The 20,821-nt window shown below is 44.5% G+C and overlaps 1 protein-coding gene across 1 annotated transcript; it reads right to left on the bottom strand.

Annotated features, from left to right (window-relative positions):
• Positions 1-438: 438 nt before the first annotated feature.
• Positions 439-19,523, bottom strand: ppp1r14c (protein phosphatase 1, regulatory (inhibitor) subunit 14C). Its single transcript, XM_034527274.1, has 4 exons — positions 19,128-19,523; positions 4,771-4,854; positions 3,768-3,800; positions 439-2,024 (listed from the first exon to the last, which is right to left on the bottom strand). Exons 1-4 carry the CDS (start codon positions 19,362-19,364, stop codon positions 1,950-1,952), a joined length of 429 nt encoding a protein of 142 aa, XP_034383165.1. The 5' UTR covers positions 19,365-19,523; the 3' UTR covers positions 439-1,949.
• Between the last annotated feature and the right edge of the window lie 1,298 nt (positions 19,524-20,821).

Here is a 20,821-nt window from a genome sequence, read left to right as displayed (position 1 = left end):
CAGCCTATTGCCCGTGAACAGTTTCTTGACAGAGAAAATCCTACGAATTACCTTGTGAGCCCTGGATGCATCTCATTTGCCTATAATGGCTTCCTCTTCAACTTTTCCACTGATCCAGAAAACGCGTGATCTTTTTCAACCCAATCCACCTCTTTGTGTGCCCAGTCCAGACCGAAGAAAGGAAATGCAAAGAGGACGTCACCTAAGATCGTATGCCGCCCGTCAATAAAGACGGACGCGGTTCGTCAGACACATTTCTCTGGCATCAATTTAACAGCGACAATATGTTTTATACAAACAAAAACCTGGGAAGAACATCAAAAACAGCACCATTTAAAAAAATTTCCTGGATTCTCTCCAACGTGACCGTCACGTTGTTTTCAACCACAAAAAAAAGGTTCTACAAAGTCAGACATGGTGGCTAAGTCCAAAAAGTTGTTTTTTTTTTGCTTGATTATAAGTTTATAATATCTATACTCTTTATCAGTGTTCTTTTCTCTCTGTTGTTGGCATGCAAGATGGCTGCTTTTCAAGTGTTCTGCTAAAATGAAACAAGCCCTGCTGAGGGTATATCATATAGCAGATTTAAGTCTGCTCCGTTCCACTCGGTACACGATTGACTGCTTGGAAGTGAAACTGGGCACAACCCCATAGCAGAGTCATGACTGTACCAGAGCGTGTTGGTGCACAAAGACAACAATAATCAACTAAATCCCCCTCTTAAACCCAGGCTTATGCAACAACAACATATTATCTGCAACCTGGAAAGGTTTCAAACATCTTAAAATTCTGCGCCCGTTCAAAGTTGTTTTCTTCCAAATTTGACAAACAAATGCCGTGTCGCACTAATGCTGCCGTGATGTATGACATTTAAGATGGAATACTCCCAGCTTTGGCACACCTTCCAGAACCTGACCGGTTTTAAGTGTCACGGTCTGCCTTTTTTAAGGTGGTCAGTCGTTGAGGTTCAGTGCTGAGAAGAAAGGGAACTGATCCTGAACGTCCTTCGAAGGCAAGCAGAGTTAAGTGGACCAGCGTGTGCCAAGCAACTACAATGTATTGGCCTTGTGCTTAAACCTAAACAATATGTATTCTGATGAGGGAGAACAACGGACAACACCGCATAACATAAGTGAAAGGCTGCCAATCATACAGGTTTTGTAGTCTCACGCAGATAACCGCAACACCCATCATGCCTTGCTGTGGTGAAAAGTATACTAGAACAGTGGGTAAAAAGCTCAACTATTCACACTATTTTAGCCTCACGTGCTAAAATGTCTGCACTCTTTCCATAGTTTACACATCACAAAAGGGCAAAATTGATGTATTAACGCCTTGTGCTTCAAATAAAACTACAGGGCTCTCTTATATTTGCAAGCACTGGCGGAGTAAGGGTAAGCAGGGGGACTTTAAAGTAGGACAATTACTGTTGAAGACCACATTTCAATCACGGGAACAATAAATGGCAACGTACAGTACTTTTTTTTTTTTTTTAAAGAACTAACAGCAAAACACCTCCAGTAAAAAAAAAAAAAAGACAAAATCATGTAGCACTGTGTTTACATAGTGCCACAGCTAATTTCACACTGACTGCAGTACAAACATTTTATTACTACCTCCCTTCTTGTTGGTGTGTTCGTCATTATGGCTGTTTGGATTACAGCTTCAGCTTGTAACATGGCTCTGAAATATGGAATTAGGTGGTATTCCTCCTGTAATTTTTAAACAGTCAAATATAATAAATACACCTGGTTATTCTACGTGATTGGGAAATGAATGACTAGTGCTATATGCTTGGAGTTTATGGTGCCTGTTTGCAGGTTGCGAAATGGTTACTAATGCTGTTTAAATAAGCTACTCTGTGCGATGACAGTCCATGTTGGATGGGTTAAGTAGGTGTAGCTGAGATGACGTAGATGATGGCTGATTGATGGCTGACATCACAGCCATTATAGGCCCTTCTTAGTTGGCGCGCTGAGTTTTCTCATTCCCCTTATCCTGCCCAGCAGATCACGGACAAAGATCTGCAAGGAAGAGAGACAGAATAGTTAAGACAGTTGCACACACAGACACAGACACACAAGCAAACACACACAATATTTCTTTCTGCAAGTTAAATCCTATTACTGAATGCCTCCAGTAAAGGAGATCAGAATTTGAATCTTTTAGATTCCTTCAATCCAATCTTCAGCTTCTATTTGATTTTGCAGAATAAACCTGCAAAAAGTGTCCTGCTTTTTTTTTTGGTGATGGTTTGATTGTAACGTGATCGGCAAAAGTCAGGTCATACATAACTGTTGAGAACATAAGTGGTTGGGTTCGCTTTTTAAGAATAGTTGTTGGGAATACACTTCTTGGCCATCTTGCTGAGAGTGAGACAAAAAAGATTGAGGCCCCTCTCTTGTCTCTACGCTAATTCTAAATCTACAACTGGCAGACAGTTAGCTTAGCTTAGCATTAAAAAAAAAAAAAAAAAACGGGGAAACATTCATCCTGGCTTTTTTTGCCTCGAATTTAGCAAGAAAGAGAATTGGTGTATTTCCCAAAATGTCGGTCTATTGCAATTTTATTTAGAGAAAAATAAAATCACAGCAACAAACTTGAATTCTGGTGGCATTGGCCCTTTTTAAAGGACAATAAGAAAATGCTGATTATTAAGAAACTACGTCAGTGAGGTAAGCAGGACCAAGAGAAGCCACATCTTGGTTTTAAGCTGGAGGTCGTATAGAGGTCCACAATGGTGTAACTGCGGTGAAGATATATGTTGGAATATCATCCCTCTTATCATGTCAGGGGTGACTCTGCTCATGACCCAGTTACTGATGCCTCCCCATGCCCTCTGTGCCTCTCCTCCTCCTCCCTCCCCGACACTCTTGTCTGTCTTTCTGCCTCAGGCTGTCTTTTCATATGTTCCTCTGCATCCCTCTGTTCCCTTGTCTTTGTAATAGCTTCTATCCCCCACTTCATCTCCCGTTATTTTCTCCAGTGTACCTTTCTTTCCTAACAGTGCTCTCGTTCGTCCTTTTATCCTCCCTCCATCACGCCGTGCCTTCGTCACATTTATCTCCATCGCTTCTGTCTCTCACTGTTATTCCCCAACTGATGCCTCCTCTGTGAGATTGTGTTCAAAATGGCATCTGTGCTACTCCGTGCTCAAGGGATGACAAAGTATTTCTGTGTGTGTCTGTGTGTGTGTGTGTGTGTGTGTGTGTGTGTGTGTGTGTGTGTGTGTGTGTGACACGTATCAGCGGCTGTCAACCTGGCTGAACACTTTGGATACCAATGACCTTGGAGTGGTTGTCACAGTCTGACCTAATGCCACACGCACACACACGCGCACGCACGCACACTCGCAGATGACAGATGAGTCGTATGTAGAGGTAATGTGATTGGTCTGCGCTACCTGTAATCACCAACATTGCTTAAACCCACCTCAACCAAACCCAAACGCTTAACATCTCTACACATACTGTATATACAAATGTTGTGTGTATTATTTTGCTAAGTGTCAAACAGGACCTTTTGTGTGTGTATGCGTGTGTGTGACTTTTAGTCCTTTAAACCCCTTTTGTCGTATTTAGGTCAGGATGGCATTGGCAACAGAAAATGAATGTGTGTAAGTGTCAGACATTAATTAACCACGCATGCACCTGTGGGGCACAATGCTTGGACACGTGAGCATCAATAATATCTATCTACACACACAAGCTGCTGGGTCGATGATGTTGAGCGTTTTATTGCATGACAGACACACTAAACATACTCACCTCTGTTGGTTTGTAGCAGTCTATTAATGATTCCTGTGTGAAAAATCAGAAATGGAAGAACTGAGTCAGATGTATTGTTCATGTATTCACAAAGAAAATTTTTTAATTATATGTTAGTGAGCATGTCAGCTATCAGTCTGCTATAATCAAACAACAAGAGTGTCTTTGAATGCACCACCGTTAACAATCATAAAAAGGGGAAATACGGCATACAGTAGAAAAAGGTTCAGCGATGCAGATTTCTCAATTCTCAAAGCAGGATTTTTGCTTTTATTTTATCTGGAAAACATGCTGTCGAGCTATTGAAGGGCATCTTGGTATTTTTCAACCTGGACCCTATTTTCCCATTTTTTAAAAACAATTTGTTTAAATTGGCTCGGCATAGAGGGAGAACATTGCAGACGGCAACCGCTAAACGGGCGATAATGTAATCACTGGGACAACTCCTCACCGCCAATTAAAGTCCTTTAAAGGGCTTGTTGTTGTCACTGACAGGCTCAGGTTGTTGTTATTATAATGGCCTGACAACATTATTAAGGACCCTACGGAGAAATAAAGCATTTGTATATTCCTTTTCGCTTCGTTAAGGTGTCATGTGATGTGTTGCGGGGAAGACAACGATGGACACGTGAGTGACAGTTTGCAGTGACGCGGGACACTTGAGTTTGTTGTGTTGGAGAACAGAAAGCGTATAGTCTAATTTAATCTAATCCATTTTCAACGTCTGAATTTGACTGTGGAGGCAAGACTTCTCTGAACGAGACACAAACAAACAGATCAAGTTAAAGGTAAAGAAAAACATTGTATTTGTGTTTAGTGGATGCGTTGCTAGCGGCTGCAGCGTAATCCCTCAATACTGGACCGATTTCAAAAGCGGTTGACCCCATTTTTCACTTCGACAACAAACGGACGAGGCTGAAAAAGGCCAACGTTCTCTTTTAAGGTGCACTCAGACGGTGTGTAGGTAGAACAAAGGCAGACACACACAGGCTCAGGGGTATACCTGTAGTTTGCTGGCTCTTTCATCGTCACTGTTGACCTCCAACAGGTCATCGATGTCGATCTCTACTTCTGGCATCTCTTCCTCCTGAAACACAAACACACTCTGGGTTAGAGAGCCACTGAAACACATTTCAACCAACAAGAGAGGGGAGGCGAACAGGAAATTATGAACGGAAAACTAAAGAATCTTTTGTGTCGGGAATGATATTCATAAAACACTGATGTAATGCACTCGTCATGGTTTTTTTTTTCTTTCTGTTTTTAGAAAATAACCCAAGACCAAAACCAAACCCCAATTACACCTTCCTACCTCATTCCTAGTTACTTCATTTCACCTCCGCACTGCAAGCTCCAACACATATTTGCCTCCTAGGAGCAGACGTCATATGGAAATATAATTGTGCTGCCGGGGCATGGCCGTTTAGTGGCTCGGTGGTTAGAGGCTGTATTCAGCACAACACCACTTCAAAAGGTCCTGCTGCTCTTCTGGTTCATTTTATTTCACCACCAGGCTTGTGCTTAAAGAGGCACACAGGGAGGAGCAAACCTTTTCTCCCAGCTACCACTTGATTTATCTTCAAAAGTCTCCCTTCTGGGAATTGAAGCCAAAGAAACCATCTGCAAATGCAGCGTCTTTGTCCAAGTGGTGGCCTTCACCAACGGCCCAGGGACAACGTTACTGCACGACTGCAGCAAAATTAGATGATTTCGCACCTCCAGAGTGTACGTCAACGTTCGTTGTCAATCCAGGAAGTAGTGTACCCTGCATTGTGGGAGGTGAGGGTTAATGGGCGTGTATCCAATGGGCCGCCATTCGAGTATTTATCTTTTTATTAATCGCAACAACGATCTTTCCCCAACCTTAACCAAGGGTTTAAGTTGCAGAAACGGAACCATACCTAATGGTTTGTCATAACCAATATCACGAACAATGTGTTGTTGGTACTGAACACATTCAGGTGTCTTTCATAGGATTGTCCAAAATGGACCTTCTCGTCTCCCTGGATATTCAGCGTCTCCTTCGACGGCATCCCAGTGCGATGTCCTCTTGACTAACTCTCATCATCTTCCATCAGTGCAGTCGGGTTCAGATAAATATCATGAAGTATCATGTTGGCTTTTTGTGATAATCCCACTGAGAATGACCACCCAACTCTTCATCTTTTTGTGGCCTTCATCTCTCTCAGGTCGTTTGGCTCTCAATTCCAATGTTTTCCTAATAAAACCACGGTCACCTGTTTCCAACAAATACATTCACACCGGTCAAAGGTAAATAACTGCCCTATGATAAGCCCATCATATATTAAGGTTTGGTTTCAACGTTTCTCAATTCCTATTTTAAATTGAACACCTTCGTTGGGAAGCAAGCAATAGTGTAATACCTTCTTTGGTGCATTGTGGATTATCCCTGGTTCCCTTTGCACAGAACACAACACTGTGTGTGTGTGTGTGTGTGTGTGTGTGTGTGTGTGTGTGTGTGTGTGTGTGTGTGTGTGTGTGTGTGTGTGTGTGTGTGCGTGCGTGCGTGTGTGCGTGCGTGCGTGCGTGCGCGCGCGCGCGCGCTCTCTCTGAGGACTCCTTTATGCTTTCGCCTGGAGCGTGCACTGGTATTCAGACAGGAACAGAGAGGATGGAAGGACGATTTTATTTTTGCTCAGTCGCTGTGATTTCACTTTTTGCGTTGGTGGGAATTTTGTGCACAGAGAATAGAATAAAATCATCTCACAATTATACCTTTTTGAAATTACAATACCAAATGCTAAACAAGTGGTAAGTGTCGTACTTTATGTGCTCTTTGTTTGACAGCACAACTACAAATGAATGAACTATTACAACTGGAGTTTTTAAACTTAACTGTAAGGATGATTATGAAACAACAGTGTTGTACAGAAGCAATAAACATATATGTGTATATAGTCTCAAAAAAAATCCACTCAGTAAACTCAAACCTTGTTTGCACATATCTCATTTGCATTTGGTCACACGCACACACACACACACACACACACTCATACATACACTTGCACAGAAGGCTACCTCACCTTCATCCTCGCTTCTGAGCCGTTAAGAGGCATTTACACAACATGCATTTTAAGCGTCTCAGCCTCTCTACAGACGAGCGTGCCCTTTGACCTCTTCCTCTGAACCACCCCGCGTCTCAGCGAGAGGGTCTCGCTCTGAAATCTCCCCCTCGTTAAGGAAGCAGTAAAGGAAGGCGGAGAAATGAGGGAATGTGGCAGAACACACCAAAGCCTGTCGTCTATTAGTACAGAAGTGCTGTGAAACTGAGGTTATATGCAAATGTGAACACATCAGGGGAGTTATTGCAAACTCAGAAGAGAGATTAAATGGATGGATTATGTTATTTAAAAGTATCAAAATAAGGTTTTGCCTTTTTCTCTCTCCTCTACACTGTCATACAAAGCCCAAATCCATTGCCACTTAAAAATGTAAGATTAAGTTAATATCATATAAAATGATCATGCCATAGAAATGTGCAATTTTGGAAGAAAGACCTGTTTTCTGCATTTGAAAAATCATTTTTGACGCACGAACAGCTTAGTGATTGAGTCAGTATGGCTGGAGAAAACCATTTGGGTGGCTCATTAGAGAAACTCCAAAATGCAAAGCAAACATCGTTCTCAATATAGGCCTTAAAACCACTGACGGACGAAGATGAGTGAGTTTCATTCCTAATGAAACCCATCAGAGAGCCACTAGAATTTCAAGTAGAAATCATAGATGGCTGCTCCTTCTTCAAAAGGTCAGGTTGTTTACACCCAACAGCAGCTACACCTGCCGGTTCTAAAATGTGAGCAGGGCACCGAGATCACGGCCTCGGTTATGAATGCCACAAAGAAAAAAAAGAAAAGTGCGTGTGTGTGTGTTCCACTTGTCAGCAGGCAGTCTGTCACCTTCTGTCACTGTGATTGGCTGATGACCACGGGCAATGGCCTGTGTGTGTGTGTGTGTGTGTGTGTGTGTGTGTGTGCGCGTGTGTGGCATGACTGCAGGCAATCGCCAACGACGTGCTACCGTCCATCGGAGAAACTCTCACCACAGGGCTTGGTCATTGTGGAGTCGATGTGTGAGAAAGTACCTAAATGTGTTTACGCACATGCAATGACACGACTGGAATCACTGGCACACTTAACATGCCAAATAAATGCCAAATAAAGATGGAAGTCGTCGCTGTCCTGCTGGTGATTGAGAGTCTGAAATAGTTGAGGTCACACCCAGTGCCCCCGGGGAAAATCATTTTCCATCTTGCCAGCAGTGGAAGGGTGAGAAAATGACAGCGCACAATGCCTGGAGGCATAAAGGGACAGGCATGACACACACACAGGAATATTTAAACATAGCAACAAACAATATCTAATGTTGCGGTTATTTTTGTACGATAAAGGCACATAAAGCTCATGCAGAAACCTCATCCTAAAACAATTGATATTTTATGGCAGATGCAGCTTGGTATTCCTGCACCGTGTGCAGACATGAAGTTGAGGAGGTTGTCAGTTGCAAACTACATTTAAATTCTCCCTGCATTTTTAGTTTGTTGGACATTCGCACGACGAACAACGAATGAATTATCCTTTAGAAAAAGTGATGAAGGCGTGCGAGTGTGGTGTTAAGGATATTCGCAACAACATTTTTTTTTTAAACCGTGGAGAATCACAAAGAAATGTATACAAATGCATGGAAAAAAAAATTGGGGACGGGTTGTGAGTGAAGTCACAAAATTAAAAATAAATTGCTAGCTCTCTGTGAATAGTATACGCTTAATATCAGTAGAAAAGAGTGATCTCTGTATTACGTGCCAAAAGAGGGCACTGGCAACGTTGTGTATAGTTTACAATGTGATGGTGAGAAATTGGGCACAGGGATTATGTGTGTGTGTGTGTGTGTGTTCGAAGAAATACATAGTGATGAAAACACGAAAAGGGGCAGTATGTGTATCTAATGTGTAGATGTAGTGTGTGTGTGTGTGTGTGTGTGCGCGCAAAGAAAAAAAACAAGGAACAAAGTGTGAGTTGCAATGAACCCAACTTTGAGTCCATTTTGTGTGAGAGCCAGTGAGCAAAAGAGCTCGACAGGCCCGCCGGTGTGTTTGTTTTGAGTGTGTGTGTGTGTGTGTGTGTGCGTGTGTGTGTGTGTGTGTGTGCGTGCACGTTTGTCAGACTTGTTTTCACCGACAGCTCAGCAGCCGGCAGCGTTTTTCAGTCTGATTCGTGTGCGATGAGGTGAATCTACTTTTATTAATGCAAGCGACCCGACCCCGTGACTCACCACAAACTATTCAGACTCCCTTCAAACACTCTCATTGAACAAAGAGTCAAACTCCCTGTGACAGAGAATCACTTCACTGTGTGATTCATGATTCATGAGCTAACTATTCACAAAGCGATTCATGATCTATTCACAGCCTTCTCACATGAACTACACCTACCAGCTGCATTGGACAGTGGCAAATACTTCCTGGATAGATAATTGCTTAAGGCCGTTAATATAGAAAGATAATTACGTGAGGTAGGTGCAATATAATTTTTTTGTGCATGCACAGAGGTCCACAATCTACCAATAATTATTAGATAATGGCCGGACTGAAATACCACAGGAGAACTTTAGTTTCACCTCCTCAAGGAATTCCCCAAAGAAGAAACACAACACAACTGTCCCTGAAAGAGTAGCACAGCTCTACGGCAAAGGGAAAAAAAACGTTATTTTTCCACCTCTATTTATAGACTTTTGGACTTGAATTGATGCAAAAATGTAAAATCAGTTATGAGGAAAACCAACCTCCTTAAAAATACAGCATATACTAGGGATGAGCGATGTGGAGACAATCTAATATCTCAATATTGGGATTGTAGATTTGACCATTTGCGCTTTTTACAAAATATTCACACAATGACATTTTTGATAAAAAGGCTAATCATCAAAGCAAATTATAGAACAGCCGACTGTCTAGTAACTACAGAAGATTACATAACTTTACTGTAATGCAGCCTCTACAACCAGGAAAAGAAACGTATGCGATATTATGATAATATAATAGCCCAAATAAAAGGCGGTATTTCGTCTGATATAAAAATATCAACAATATATTTATATTGCGCAGTGGATTAGCTTGCTAGTGGGGGTGCTAGGTCCGCTACGTCTCCTTGCATGAAATGACACGTTTTGCTTTTAGGTTGAAAGTGACTATCATAAAGAGAGAGATTATACCATCTATTATTATGTATTATTATTACTACACTTTAGCACCCAATGCGGCCCCGGCAGTGGCGGAGTGAGGTGCTACTGTAGCGAGGAGGACAATCATGGCAGCTACCGATGCTGAAAACGGAGGATTAGGAGTCGACACGGCTGTCTATCGGTTGTCATTTTCTCTCAGGGCATTTTCAGTGTGTGTGTGTGTGTGTGTGTGAGTGTGTGTGTGTGTGTTTGTGTGTGTGTGTTTGTGTGAGAGAGAGAAAGTCAGACAGAGACAGCGTGGTTATGTTCCAACGGTGCAAAGAGCACAGGAACGTTCCGTCTCTGCCAGTAATGGTACATCAAAACTGAGTGTCTCGGTAATACACTCAGAATGTGGCTGACATAACACACACACACACACGCACACACACAAAAAGGTTTCAAATCAAATAATAACACCCACGGCATCTTTAATCACCGCTCTGTATGCATGTGAGCGATAAACATTATAGAGAAAAAAATAGATATGTTTTATCAGGCATGTTTGTTAGAGACTATGCAGAGATGGGATGCAAGTCCGCAAAAAGGGAAGTGAAAAGAAATGGAGACGGCCATGTAGGAGAGTCGTAATTAGAAAACTTAAGAAGAGAAATCCGGATGCGGGTAGATGGGCAGCGCACAGACAAGTTGGTCACTGTGATGATGAGGCAAAGGAGGATTGCGCAACACAGCAAAAGCTCACAGCTCAGCTTTTTGGTCCCCGTGTCACATCAAAGGGATGAGTTCATCTGAGGAGCCCGTGTGGGCTTAAGGAGAGAGCGAGAGAGACTACTGCATGTCGGAGGATGGAGGGTGATGGATGGGACAAGTGGGAAAAAAACAACTTAGCGCTCTAGAAAATCAAGGTATACAAAAGGACAAAGTTTCCCATGTCGTACAAAGTATAGGAAAACAAAGAATGTATTAAAGTATATACTATAAAGTATATTGTGAAACCCCTTCTTGGAACAGTAACGACAGAATGAGCAATGGTTGAAAGACGTGTTTCCACTGTGCGGCCTTCTCTCCCTTTCTCCCTCCTCCCCCTCCGGCGATGCGATTTGCTGAAACCATGAAGCACGGATGATGTGACTTCACTGGAGAAAGTCAGCTGCTGCAGCAAAAAGCTCTTTCTCACGCTGATTCAGCTGTCTTCTAGAGGACATTGTATATCAGAGAGGGGAACGGGCAGAAAAAAAGAGGGTTGGGAGGGAGGAATTAATCCTTTAAAGGAGAATCCCAGTGGAAAGTAACAATGATTCTGCATGCTGAATTTGGGAAGCTAATCGTGATGTAAGTGTCAATGTTGGTATCCAGCCATGTCTTCATATTGCACCCCCAACAACTTTCTGGGGAGAGAGCCACAAACTCAGCTGTATAAAGCCAGGACCGCAAGGGGTCAAAGGTCGTCCCACTATAGATTACTATATAGACATATACATAAGTGCTTGTGGGATGCTTCACCCCCTCCACACACACACCTTTCCGACATCCACACCCACTTCATGCCGTGCAGAGGTGAGAAGCTCATCCCTCTCTCGCTCTTCCATTTGCTCCACAACTATATCTGTCACTTTTGTCGCCGCGCAGGCCTTCCAGGAGGAACGTTAATCGATGCCGAACGCAGTGAATGTCGTTGTACTTTATCGCTGGAAAGACGCCATGCTAAACACAGGACTCTCCCAAAAGCCTCCGAAGCAGCTTGAAATGCATAAACGGGAGATTTGAGGCCTCCATATCGGCACCCACATGCACCCTTTAACAATTCTTTGTGCGGCAGCTGCTGACGCACACACGCGCTGTGTTATACTGCTGCTGCTGCACAAGGTCAAAATCCCTCAAATACCCTCACCCTCCTATCGTCAAAGTATTGTTGGGCATTTAACCAGGAAACCGCCAGCATCCGTCGTGTGTGTGTGTGTGTGTGTGTGTTTTGTGATTTAATTTTTACCGTGTTTACCGGGCACACGGCTCCTCCCCGAGGCTAATGCCTTGACAGGCGTGACCAATTTGGACCTTTTTCTTCTCGGTGCCGGGCAAAAGCTTCCAACCAAGCTTTGGACTTAAAGCTCCAATAGCACCAGGGGTCATACACTGTCAGACGGTCCAATTAATGGATTCATTCAAATTCAGAGGCAATTAGAAAGCCCTTTTGTGGTGAGGACACACAGTGGCAGCAGGGGACATAGAAGGGAAAAAACCAACTTGAACTGACTTTGTGAACATGTAGTCGGTAAGAGTTCTTCCTCGCTGAGTGGATCATTACCACCGATGCCGAATGTGCGCAGTCATTCAGCACATGCAAAGTGTAAACGCCCACGCCCCCGCGCTGACTTTAACAGTCAAAAAAATAATCCCCCCCCCCCCCCCCCCCCCCGACACGTGTGAATGACGGCAGTGTTGTTGTATTTTTTTGCCGTGCCAACCACAGAGAGTGAGTCAGTGTTTGTGCACATGCCAGTCTATAAATTGTGTCGGGCCTGCCGACAATGAAACCAGTGATTTTAACTGGATCGTCTCGGGATGGGAGGGGGATGTCATGGAAAGACAAGAAAGTCAGTGTGCGAGTGTGACTATTCAACATCTCCTTACCTTTTCACGGTCTCTGTGCCCCTTGACGATGATTGCTAATTACACCTGCCAACTTTTAAGATCATTTTTATTGCCGTCCCACGATGTCTTGGGATCCAAGTTAATAACCTGCAGACATTTTGCTCTTTCCAAATCACTTTATTTTACACCCTATCCGTCTGTATTTTCTCTTCTATGCAGCTGGCAGACAGATGTGGCCCCCAGGGGTTAGTAGAAACATCTCAAACCACTTCCACAGCGTTGGAGTATCCCAGTCTAGACACACAGCGTACAGGGTTAATAGAGTGGGAAACCAAGAAGGACGGCGAGGAAATGTAACAAGAAAGGTGTGGGCTGACGGCAAGAACAAAAAAAAAAAAAAACTTGCTCATTTCAACATTTTATCATAATGTTCAGTGCTCTCTATTCTGTTGGGAGGTTATCACACTCTCGAAGTAGCAATTAAACCTTTCCGTGCACTCGGAAGGCATATGTGATTAATGGTGTGGACTACAGACATAAAATGGCTAATCCACATGTATGTGAAAGCCACCAGGAGGACAGCAGAACAAAACGCTCAAGGGAGAATCACTGGGAGGAGGAGGAGGAGGAGGAGGAGGAGGAGGAGGAGGAGGAGGAGGAGGAGGAGATGGGAAAACAGGTGGGTGGGTGGGTGTCCCGGTGGGTCGGAAGATGAAACGAAAGAGGGGGATAACAGCATGAAGCATGTTTAAAAAGAAAAGAAAAGGGGGGTGGGGGAGAAACAAACACATTGTAACCTTTGTGATAGATATTTGACGCCTCTCTGCTGTTTCTTACTTCAGCCGGTGGCGATCTGCTTCCTAAAAGGTCGTCTTGTCAACCCGTCTGATTTGTTTAGCAGCCGATGCGTCAAGCTCGCAGGTGCTACGTGAAATGTGTCAACAACGTGCTCGGACGCTAAAGCGAGCATCTATTTTGGTCTGCGCAGTTTAAAATGTCGGCCCCCAGCCAAGTCAACAATGACACCGATCCATAAACACATCAGGGTCACCCATTACAACAAATTGACTGACTCTCCCAGTGGGTGGAGCCTGGCTGTAATGAAATGAACGGCGGATGCGTTTATGTTTCTTCCCCCCTTTTTTTCCTGTTTAATTCCCACACCTTCTCATTGCTCATTCCCCTCGCTCCCTTTTCTTTCTTCACAGTTTTGACGGCTGATTAACAGTAACGGGGAGCCACCATTTTCAAAAAATAATGAGGCAATCAAGCTCAGCCCAGTGAGATGTATTCAATTGGTCAGTGAATGAAATCACATCCATCGAGTATCAGAGGTGATGGATGCACATTTTAACGTGTTAAACCATCATAACAGTAGGCTAGATCATAAAGTAGTGTTTTCCAACACCACTATGTCTACAATAGAGTAACTTTAATGGTAACGCAATGCCTTTGTGTGTCAATATGTGTGCGTTTATTGAACACTGCTAATGACTTGGCTTGAATTGCACCGTTCACTCCTCCTGCGCTGCCCGACGAGGTTCACATGATACACGGCCGTCCTCCTTCCCAGCAAGACGAACGTGAAAGGCGAGTAAAGTGTAATGTTATTGACAAGGTCACAGGAAAAGACGTGGGGGAGGAGGGGATAATGATACAAGCGTATAGAGATGAAGATGTTTCGGGAGGGGGGCGGGGTTCAACCTCGATGTCGGCAACCAAATGCACATTCCTTTGTCCACATCGAGCACACAGAAGCGCGCCGCCTTGAGACTGCCCTCCTACACCACACAGTGTGGAAACTAACCAACCCCCCATATCGAGGTGATGATACCAGAGAGAAAGAGAGCAGAAGACTTACCCAGGAGAAGATGCTCCATCTCTTCGTTCCTCTTGCTCCATTTGGTCCAAATATGCACATTGACCGATTTGTGTGCGTGTGCGTGTGTGTGTGCGTGTGCGTGTTACAATTGGATACAAGGGCTCGTGCCCAAGTACCCTTGACCGATCGCCACGCCGTATCTGCCAAAGAGCAGCTGAACATCAACAACCCAAAACATTTTTGGATAAACAACCCATAGACACACACACACACACACACACACACACACAAAGCATGTGGGGCAGAGTGCTGTACGTCAGCAGTTTCTGTGCTCATACACATGAATAAGCTTGGGGCCATGAAGAAGTAGGGCATTTCAGAGTCCCTCATTCTGCAGCATGCACCCCAACAGCACAACTGTAAAACTGCAGAGTCAGATGTACCGCTCTGTACTACACACACACACACACACACACACACACACACACACACACACTGAGGGTTTTTTCTCAACAGCCTCCATTGATTGTGTTGAGGTGCTCTTCGACGGACATCACCATGGTGACCAATCTGCCTTTTAATCAACAAGACTTGACCTCGGCATTAATCGGCCCTCCAATACGGTTTAGTCTGGTTGCTCACGGCGGGCCGCCGGACGAGGCCAGATTCTCATCAACACGCGCTTCACAGAACAAGGGCTGAAAGCTTGAATCACTCAAGATTTGAGCTGAAACATCCATCCATCCATCCATCCATCCATTTTCAATACCGCTTATCCTCATTAGGGTCGCGGGGGCGCTGGAGCCTATCCCAGCTGACATAGGGCGAAGGCAGGGGACACCCTGGACAGGCCGCCAGTCCATCGAGGGCACATGTAGGGACATACAACCATTCACTCTCACATTCACACCTATGGGCAATTGCCACCGTGCAGCCTGAGCTGAAACAATTCGTTTGAAATTGATTATGATTTTAAATAGAAATGCCCGACATTCTCGGGCTCCAGCATGAAGGTTATGCTGCTTTCCTTTTTTTTGAGTGATCATTTTGGACTGATGGTTGGACAATTAGATGACCCCTCCCCCCTCCCTTAAGCTTCAGAAGATCTATATGTTGCTCTTTTTTCTTACATTCTAGTACAAATTACTAAAAATAATGGGTCCTTATGGAGATACATATATATCGATTCACTGCTGTTTTTCATCAATGATGGACAGGAGTCAAACTGCTAATTTCTCTGAATTATAATTTTTGTATAAAAAGAAAATAACCAGTGAGGAGAAGTACAGACTGTAGAGAGAACAACAGAGCAGAACATGAGAAGGAGAGAGGAAGAGGCTGTGTTAAGAGCTGCACTCGGGTCTGAACCTTTTCTCTCCTCATTCCTCTCTGTCCTTTGAACGGCAAAATGAACCGAGGCAACAAATCCCAGGAGAGCAGAGGGGATCCATCTCTGACGGAACTCACCTTCTGTTATCCTATCGCCCGGAGGAGGAGGAGGAGGAGGAGGAGGAGGAGGAGCAGGAGCAGAGAGAGACCAAGGCTCAAGGCAAATTAGAACCAAAGTCGGAAAGAAATATTTCAGAAAGAGGACATAATGAATTTGTTAGATAAATGTCACTCTTAGCCATATTTCAAGGTTGAAGAAATAGTTTGACATTTTGTGAAACTGTCTTTCTTGCAGAGGTTTCAATGTGAAGCTGGATACCACCTTTATGACGCCTGGAAACCGGGGGTTGGCTCTGGCTCTGCACTTAGGTCATCGGATGAATCGAACAAAGAAACTATACTCTGTTGATTAGTGATGCTGCATGGTACGCCTAAATGTATTATTATTATTATTAACTTTTATTTTCTGCTGATGCAACCTGCTTAATATATCTGCAATTACGTCTTGGGGCTTGTAGGATCTATTTATAGGGACCTACTTTGTTTTACGTGATCTTGATAGAGTACGGGCACATTTGCTTATTGTTAGGCCTTGCTGTATTTATTATATAGATTTTTACTCATTTAATAATGCTGACTTTTTATTTTTATAGGGATCTGACCATTTAATGTAAGCGTTGTGGGCACACACACACACACACACACACACACACACAAACACACACTGTGTGATGCTCTCTCCTCTCAGGTTTTCTCATGAAACTGATACTCCAAACCTGCAGTCTCCCCATCTCTATCACACACACATACACACACACACACACACACACGGTCAACACAAACAAAATACACACCCACGTCTAATTTCGATGCAAATGGAGGCGTGAAGCAAGTGTGACTTCCTGTTTACTGACACGTGACCAAACATCACGAGTAGAGCAGAAGTCCAGCTGCTCAAACAGCGGGCGTCATGAATCTATTCATGGACGGACGGATGGACGCGAGCCTTAACACACCATGGTGACAACATGTCAAAAATACTGATGCACTGGTTTCATTCCCTTCCGTCCTCTGAAACGCGGCCAGCTTCCACGTCTTTGTCCCACCAGTCAGCACTGTGCTTATTGCAGCAGCCAACGTGATATCAGAACGGCAATAATACCAGAGAGCCAGGGGATTATCAGGTGATATTATCCCATTTGCTGTGTGAAAGACATGAGGAGAACTTGAGGAGGTGTCATGCTGCTGGGAATATCTATGCTGAAATGTGGTTGGATGTCTGGGGGAAATGGGAGATGTGTAGACAAAGAGAGGAGTCTTTTTCAACAGTAATGCTACAATAGTGAAGTAAAAGATTGATTTCCATCCATAAATCCCAGCAGAGACTGACTGCAGCGCTGACTTGTTGCAGTGGTTTTGGCTATTGAGCTCTAATGCATTTTGCATTAAACATGACACAGGCTAGCAGCCATTGGAAGAGAAAGCTCGACTGAGCTGCACGCTGTGCCGGGCGCACTCCATCCCTCATCGGAAAGCCTCAAATAGTCGATCCAACCGGGGAAGCATCGTACAACTTGTAGATCAAGCGCACCTGCTGACGGAAGACTGACACGAAGCCAAGAGCATTGAAATGTAAACCAGTCCTCACTCAGCTCTTTGCAACTTAAGTGAGAACCCCCAGCAGGGCTATGAAGAGACGAGGAAGCCTGCAAACAAGATATGCGGCAGTAAAAGAAGAAAAACAGAGCAGCTTCGGCTTATAGATGGCTACAAAAAGATGAAGTCTTTAGTGATGTTTCGGTGGATGGAATCAGTTTGGAGCTGCGGGAAGTCGTAATGTCTTTGCACAGCCGCAGGCAGCCTATTTGCCTTCGCTATTGGGAGATGATTTGCATTGTCAGCAACTACTGTGACAGACGATCATGCTTTGGTGTTCACAGTGCCCTGCTGTGATTTGTGCAGGTTTATGCACATGCGCACTGCAATCAAACGTAGTAATAGTCGGAGATGTGTCGCATAAACGAATAACCACATGCGCCTTCTGCTTCATATTTTAAATGTGTGGTGTCATCTGGCATTTTCATGTGTGCAGGCACGTGTGGATGCACGCTCACACAGCCTGGTTTCTTCTCTGATTGGCTGAGTCTGAGGCGACAGACCAACTGTATGCCTGCGGTGTGTGTGTGTGTGTGTGCTCGTGTGCAGACCCTCTGTTGCGAGGAAGGGGGTCAGAGCCAGAGGAGGTGATTGGCTGGTGAGGAGAGTCACAGCATCAGCACATCCTTAACCCACTGCCCTTCTTTCCCCTCCTTCTCTCTCTCTCTTCCCCCTGCCAGCATACTGTAGGGTGAGCACTCATGCACTTACACGTCACCTAGGATCCCTCGTTGCCCCCCCCCCCCCCTCCCCCTTTTTAAATGTTAAAGAGAGCACAGAATAATGGGGCTGTCGGTATATCATCTGTCGACAGATTGTCCCTCGAAAGGTGAAATGGGTTGAAAAGGTCAGGATTCCGGCGTCGCTTCGCACAAACAGGGAACCCGAACCAGCTGCTATGGCCTCGTAACATGCCTCTTGCTCTAGAGGACTGCCCGATTTAGAAGTGACGTTTCTCAATATACACCTTGAACACATCATTTGGAATATGGACGCAACCCAAAATTCGTGGTGCGTAAAAGGCGCAACCGTGCGGTTTCTCTCTCTCTCTCTCTCTCTCTCTCTCTCTCTCTCCCCATTCTCGATCGAGTTCAACCAGCCATCACATGTCTCCCTCAACGACAGAGACGATACGAGGCGTGTGAATGAATGCAATGTGTTAAGAGCGACGTTATTAAACCAGGCGGCTCTCTTCTCGCCTCGGCCATGAGCCGCCAGGTATCAGTGTTGCAGAGGACAAAGAGACATCAATAAACCCAAAGACACAGACCGTTTAATGGAGGGTGGTAGGGTTCGCTGTAAAATATGGGGGTGGAGGGGGTCCTTTGCAAAGAGCGGAGCATCGAAAAATCCCAGATGAGCATGCATAACTGATCCATATGATAATGTGACTCAATGTATACAGCACGCGTAAACTCGGCCAAGCAGAGCGGGTGTTCACAAATTAATTATAGTGAGTGTGTTTGCATTTGATATAATGTTGGGGTTTAAGCCATAAACCCCAATCACCTTGACGAATCGGGTATAGGACCGGTATCCCTGTGTGTGTGTGTGTGTGTGTGTGTGTGTGTGTGTGTGTGTGTGTGTGTGTGTGTGTGTGTGTGTGTCTGTGTGTGTGTGTGTGTGGTTCCATCCACATGTCTCCCGATAGACGTGACCAGTGCGCCCGCATGTGATGTATTAAAGATGTGCGCTCCACTCACCTCGCAGTCATACAGCTCGCTGAGCTGCTCGATGATCCACTCCTCCAGGACCAGTCTTTTCCGCAGCTCCTTCCTATCGTACTTGACGGTCACTTTGCCCTGTTTCCTCTGCACCGGGTCGTCGCCGGTGGAGATGGGGCCGGTCCCCACGCAGCCAACTACGGGCGCACCTTGGAAGAAGACGCGGCTGCCGGCGGACGGCAGCGGGGCGCTGGGCTCAGTGCTGGCGACCGACATTGCGGGATTGTTTGGGCTTTCTTCTTGGAGTAATGTGTGAATGAGTGGGTACCGCTGTGCCGAGGAGGAGACTGAGAGCTGCGCAGCAGACGGGAGAATGGTGGGTCGCTTTTAAACAGCCGCTATTTAAAGCGCAGCGCCGGAGACAGCTGAGAAGGCGGAGCGTCCGCTGCAAGAAATGAGGCGCTTGTCTCGCGTTAAAAAATAAGTTTGATTTAATTTCAACACCTTTTTTTTTTTTTTAAAGAAAACTTGTAACTAGACTTTATGAGATTTGCACACAGACGGTAAAATAATAGCTAGAATGTAAATGGTTGTCAGCCAGATCGATTGTACCAACATGATGTGCCAATAAACCAACTGGACCTGGGCGAGAACCAGGTGGACTTGCTCAAATCTGATTGGTGGAAACGTGACGTGAAGGGAGGAATATAATCCAGACCTTTGGAGTCTGCTCTGGAGGGAATGTTGCATTTGTTGTAAGAATAAGTGTGTTATTGAGCGAGCAATAAACGACCCCCCCCCCGCTGGATGCCAGAAATCTGACTCCTTGTCTCTCCATCTTCATTTGCCACAACATAATTGGCGTTGTCGGCGGGATTCGAACCCACGCGTGGCGTGAAACTACGAGTTTCCAGCACTATGTTTGGTCAAGGGACCAGCAGCCTAATTGCAAAACAAGTCAAGACATGGCCATCACTCTAACGCTATATTTCCATTGTTCTGCAATGATTTAAACGGGGGGGAGGGGGGACATTTGACATTATACTTTGAAAGATGACATCAGCAGTTTACGAAGCTTGTTTCAGAAAGTAGAAACAAAATGTTTTAAAGTGATACAAAATCATTTCTTAAGGTGGGCTTTTTTTAGTGCACTGGCCAAATTCCTTTTGAGTTCTTTGCGACACCTGCTGGATTTACCACATGCCTACTGTATGGAAATCATCAGCATAATCTGATCATATGGATACAGTATGTATTAGACATAAAGACTGGTTATATTTCCCTTCAACGTATATGTTATATTGTTATCATTTGGCTCAATCTATAGTGTGTGTCCTTCATACATTTGCACCCCATTGCATGAGTCGGGTTGGCTGCAGTACTGGCTGCTGACACCAGAGGGTAAAGTGAGTCAGATAACCTTTTATGATAAGATAACGGTCTTTGGTGATTGGTTTTCTTACTATAATAATGAAAGACATGCATATACCTTTTGGATTGTCTTCCTTGTCTATTCAATTTCTGCATATGCATCACCTGTGTTTAAGTGTATAGATTGTTAAAGATTGTCAAAGGCATTTTCTGTGAACATCCAGATCAATCTAATGACATTCTGAACAATATTTCCAGAGAGGCATGTTGTTAGGACATAAATTGTCCCTTTTAGAGAAGCCTACATTTCACTATTTTCGTTTTTGTGGAGGATCTAAACTTTCTGCAGTATAATACTACCC

This window comes from Cyclopterus lumpus, chromosome 24 (assembly GCF_009769545.1).
Source record: "Cyclopterus lumpus isolate fCycLum1 chromosome 24, fCycLum1.pri, whole genome shotgun sequence".
Taxonomy (NCBI): domain Eukaryota; kingdom Metazoa; phylum Chordata; class Actinopteri; order Perciformes; family Cyclopteridae; genus Cyclopterus; species Cyclopterus lumpus.
The sequence above is the reverse complement of the archived record's forward strand: the minus strand, read 5'-3'. Positions and strand labels throughout refer to the sequence as shown.